This window comes from Pteropus vampyrus, unplaced genomic scaffold (genome assembly GCF_000151845.1).
Source record: "Pteropus vampyrus isolate Shadow unplaced genomic scaffold, Pvam_2.0 Scaffold927, whole genome shotgun sequence".
In the NCBI taxonomy this organism is placed as follows: Eukaryota; Metazoa; Chordata; class Mammalia; order Chiroptera; family Pteropodidae; genus Pteropus; species Pteropus vampyrus.
Window position 1 is genome coordinate 185,802 of NW_011889708.1, and position 4,831 is coordinate 190,632.

Sequence of the window (4,831 nt, forward strand, 5' to 3'; positions counted from 1 at the left end):
TTTTCCAGTCTTGGCATTTTGGTGTTATATAGTAGATGTTATGTTGGCTGAGTGGCACAGTATCCCTGGACACCTGAGCTGGGTGCTCCAGGGATGTCCCTTGTGTCATTTGTGTGTGCCCTCCAATTGTATTTGAGCCTTTGTTGCTTTTGGTATGTCAGAAGTTGAGATTGACCCTCAGACTGCCTGGCTGTGAGGCCTGGCCTTGACTAAAGAGGTAAGCTATTGTGTGGGGCCTAATCTCATAGAGCTAGCATCACTTTAGCTGGTGCTCTGGTGCCCATTGAGTTCTTTCTTCAGGTGTGTCACTTGTTGAGCTGGTTGAGTGGTGCTCTGGTGTGATCTGAACCCAACCAGCAGATGTGTTGTTTCTGGAGCCTTGTGGGATGGACTTGGGTGCAGTCCAAGGTTATTTGCTACTTGTGCCCAGCTTGCGACCATCTGGTAGGAGTTACAAAGTCATCTGAAGATGTTTTCCATCTGTGCTGTCTTTGGAGATACTTGGGAGAGGCTATGCTGCAATCCAAAGTTGGCTGCCACTAGAGTCAGGCTTTGACCTTTTGGTAGATACCCCAATGTGAGCTGAGGCCAGTTGCCACTTGTGCCTGGCTGTGGCTACTTAGTTGAAGATACACTTCAAGCCAAGACTGGCCACTGCTTATGCCAGGCTTGGGGCCACCTGATGAGAGTTACAATGCAAATCGAAACTGCTGTTTGCTTTTGTTAGGCTTGAGGCCACTTAGAAAGTGGTACTGGGCATTCTGAAGCCAGCCAATACTTGTCTGGGGTTTGTGGACCTTTTGGAGATTTTAGGAAAGTCTGCAGCATGAGCCAAGGCAGGCTGCTGGAATAGGTTAGGGACTGCATTAAGAGTTGGATAAGGCAGGGTCTCAGGGAATAACTAGGGCAGGGTGTTAGCCAGGTTAGTGGAGAGCACATATTTGTTGCCTTCCTGCACTGGGCCCACTGGGTGGAAGGAAGTTCAACAAAGGAACAATGGTGCTTACCAACAATTTCACCCAGGGTAGAGCTGCCCTAATCCCTGCCCCTCCAGCCTTCACCCTGAAGCTAGTAAATGTATTTTCTCCCCATATGCCCCTAGCACTTTTTGAGCTACTGCCCCTTTGTTGGGGCTTACTTAGATCAAGTAAATTTGTGAGCAAGCAAATATGTATGTGGGTTCCTCAAAAAGAAGGCCTGGGACTGAAGCAGCCCTCCGTTTCTCTCAGACACAATCTCCACTGTTTTTCACACCCTAATGAAGGACTCCTCTTCCCAGCACTAGTACTCTGGGCCGGGGATCCAACTGTAAGTCTGGGACCCTTTGCTCCTTTGGGTGTGAGGAGGTGGGGAATCTGCAGCTGAGATATTTCTTCTGATTCTTTTTTTGTATTACATTTGTTTAATTATATTATAATTATTAATGCAACAGCTCCTTCAATCATTTCATTAAGATAATAAAAAATAATGATATAATGATGGTTAAAGCTGGTTCAATCACAGTTTTACAAGCTTATTTATCAAGAGTGAAAATAGAAGACTATTAAAAATAGCTAAAAAGATAACATGTTATAGTGCTTAATGTTTCTGTAACTGTTGGTAAGGCTTACATCTAAATCTGATACGGAATTCTTAATTTTATTGAAATAGTTTTTTCTCAGCCACATGGTATACCTTGGTACTATGAGTCTGGAAGAGACTATGAGTACCACTTCTTGTCTTCAGCTGTGACCACACAATATCAGCAAGTGCATCTTTTATACAGAAGCATGTGCCCTTCATAAAAATCAGTCAAACAAACAAACATTCAGACATGTAGCAGCTTCATGGTTTTCTTCTTTTAGCTTCTACAAGCCAGCAGCCTGTAAAGCAGCTATAGATTCTTCACTGGGCAAGATACCTATCAAAACGTTGATGTCTCTTACTGTTCATGCAATCAGTGCTGCAAAAAGCCTGTAGAATTCTTCTGTAGAATTAGCCTGCTGATCTTTGTTAATTGCTGTCTACATATTACTAAAAGAGGCAGGAGGATCATCACTCTGCTGCAACACTCCAATGGCATTACAAAACTTATCTACAAGTAAGTTCACGTGCAGCTGTGTGAGCCAATCTACCATTTTCCTCTCATCTTTCTAATTCTTAATCACCACACCATGGGTGTGACATCTGCCTGGTACATTCTCTGCTCCTTCTTCCAGTGTCGACATGGCTTCTTCTTGATATCCTTAATTATAGGAATTCTTTTCAGCTAGTCTCCAGGTGGTTCTCAATGATGGTTCTTCTATCATTTAGTTGTAATTTTAATGTGGTCGTGGGAGGAGGTGAACACAGAATTTACCTATTTTGCTGTATTGACTGGAAGTTCCTTCTGTCTCCAATTTTCCAATCTCACTTTTCCTAAGTTCCCAGTCACCAAGATATTTGTCCATGCCAAATAATTCGTGTGTATTCATACTTCAGACCATGTTTCCTATACCTAAAGTTGATGACTAGATTTAGTGCTCAAAGATATGCACACTGAAGATATGTTTCCTCACCATAGGCAGACATATCCTTCAGTGGGATTATGGTATTGTAACAGCTCATTTTTAAACTTTCACTATCATATCATAGGCTAGGCCTGGTTTTTATCCTTCTCTGTCAGCTGGTCACTGGAAACCCCCAAAAGGCCATGTGTGTAAGCTTGGGGAGAGGGTACAGTGGTAGGTAACACATGCATATGGGCCACCTATGTGTGTAATTCACTTCTGCCCTGTAGAAATGTACCTTTTCCATCATACAAGAAATTGCCCTTCCAACTATAAGACATTATAGAGCCATGTTTATCTAATGGCGGCTTCTTTTGCATAGTCACTTGTTTTGATCAGATGTGAGAGGATCAGTAGTATTCCAAGAGCCACTCTTCAAATAAAGCAGAGTTCTTTACTGCAGAATATATTGCCTGGCCACAGAAACCTAGGGGTTTGCACTGTGCCTCTCCTATTATGGGTTTACAGAATTTTCACACAGCATTTTTCATGTAGAAAAATGCATGGAGTTTGTCACATATGGCCTGAGTGGTAGGGCAGCTTATATCATAGTTTGATCTATTCTGAAAGAATCAACCAACAGGCAACAAGTGGACTGCAAAGTGTTATAGACTGAATGTGTCCCTACCAAATTTATGTGTGTTGGTATTAGGAGGTGGAGACTTTGGGAGATGATCAGTTCATGAGGGTAGAGCCCTTGTGAATGGGATTATTGCCCTTACTGAAAAGATCCCAGAAAGTTCTCTTGTCCCTATTGTAATGTGAGGACACAATGGAAAGGTGGCCATCTATGAAGAAGTGAGGCCTCACCACACATGTAATCTGCTGGTGCTTTCATCTTGGATTTCCCAGCCTTCAGAACTGTGAGCAATAAATTTCTGTTGTTTATTAGCTACTCAGTCTATGGCATTCTGTTTTAGCAGCTGGAATGAACTTAAGTAGTATTGTCAAGAGTGAACTATGTAATCTCCAAGATTCAAAGAGGCTTATCTCTTTGCTTTGCCTCTTTTTTAGTAGTAGGGGCTACAGATGCAGTGAATTGTCCTTTGCCTTGGAGGGGATATCTTAGCACATCCCAGAAACATTCTCTCTCTACAAGCTTCACCGACGTGGTTAACCACTGGCTATATTTTGCACCTATTTCCCACCCTCTGTTGCTCATGTTTCTCATATCATTTGGTATACTTGTCATTTGCTGTATTGTAGGTCAGATTAATATAATATTATTCATAGAATAGATGATAATATCTTCTGGAATTGCATGATAATCTAGGTTCCTTAGGAATATATTGTGATGGAGAAAAGGAGAATTAAGATGGTCATGGGGTAAGGCAATAAATTTATATTACTGTCCACACCAAGTGAGGAAGGTATTTTTCTTTTTCAATTATATAAGTCAAGCAGTATCCTCTTTGACTGTCAGTTGTCTCACTCTTAGGAACACTGTGGTCTATAAGTCACCACCACAAATCCCTAGAGATCGAGGCCTTCTAGTTGCCATTTCAGCCCTGATCTCCTTTAATGTATTTATACTCATTCTGCTTCTGACTGTTGGTACTGCCACCTGGCTTCTGCTATTTCAGAATTCTATTATCTCCATTGGCATTTGTGAAACTAGTTGCACAGCAGCATCTCCTACTATTAATCTTGGCCTACAGAGGATAGTCACAACTAAACTCATTGGTACCAGTGCTCCCCTCGCTAGTGCATTTATTGCCATTGTAGTGTCTCCTGGGCCCTAAAAATTTGGGTGCAATCTCTTTTGAGAGTATCAACTCTGTGACCCAGCAATCACATTCCTCTTTGTAGCTACTGGAGCTTTGGTTTTAAAACTGTGGAAAACTACCTATTAATAGGTTGTGAAATTCTTTCAGTGAACTTGGGCAAAACATTTTTATATACAATGCTGGAATAGAATATAAAATAGAAGTATTATAAATAGTCATGATATTCATTCCAGAAAAAAATTATAGGATATATATTTTTTCAATTGTCTTTGCATATATTATATATATTTTTTATTCTGTCTTTAATGCTTTTACTCTAGATATCAACATGGTTGATCTCCTTATATCCTTCAAAATTTTTCTCAAGCATAGCATCAATGAGGACTTCCTTGATTACACACTATATAAACATTTGCTCTCATCAATTCTCTAGCTTTACTTTCTAGGTTTTCTCCCTAAAATTTTCACAATCTACCATAACAAGTATCTTACTTTTTTATTCCTACTCTGATTTCCTCAACTAGAATAAAACCTCCACAAGGGCATGGAGTATTCTTTTGTTTAATCTCAAAATCT

The 4,831-nt window shown here is 40.7% G+C and overlaps 1 protein-coding gene and 1 pseudogene across 1 annotated transcript in view; one reads left to right on the top strand and one right to left on the bottom strand.

The window, feature by feature from the left end:
• The window catches only part of KIAA1257 (KIAA1257 ortholog), a 69,344-nt gene extending 67,476 nt beyond the window's left edge, over positions 1–1,868 (top strand). The window contains exon 13 of the mRNA XM_023526462.1: positions 1,845–1,868. Within this exon, the coding sequence (XP_023382230.1) occupies positions 1,845–1,868 (24 nt within the window). The remainder of the gene's footprint in view (positions 1–1,844) is intronic.
• A 16-nt stretch (positions 1,869–1,884) lies between these two features.
• LOC105309894 lies at positions 1,885–2,117 on the bottom strand (annotated as a pseudogene).
• Positions 2,118–4,831: the final 2,714 nt, after the last annotated feature.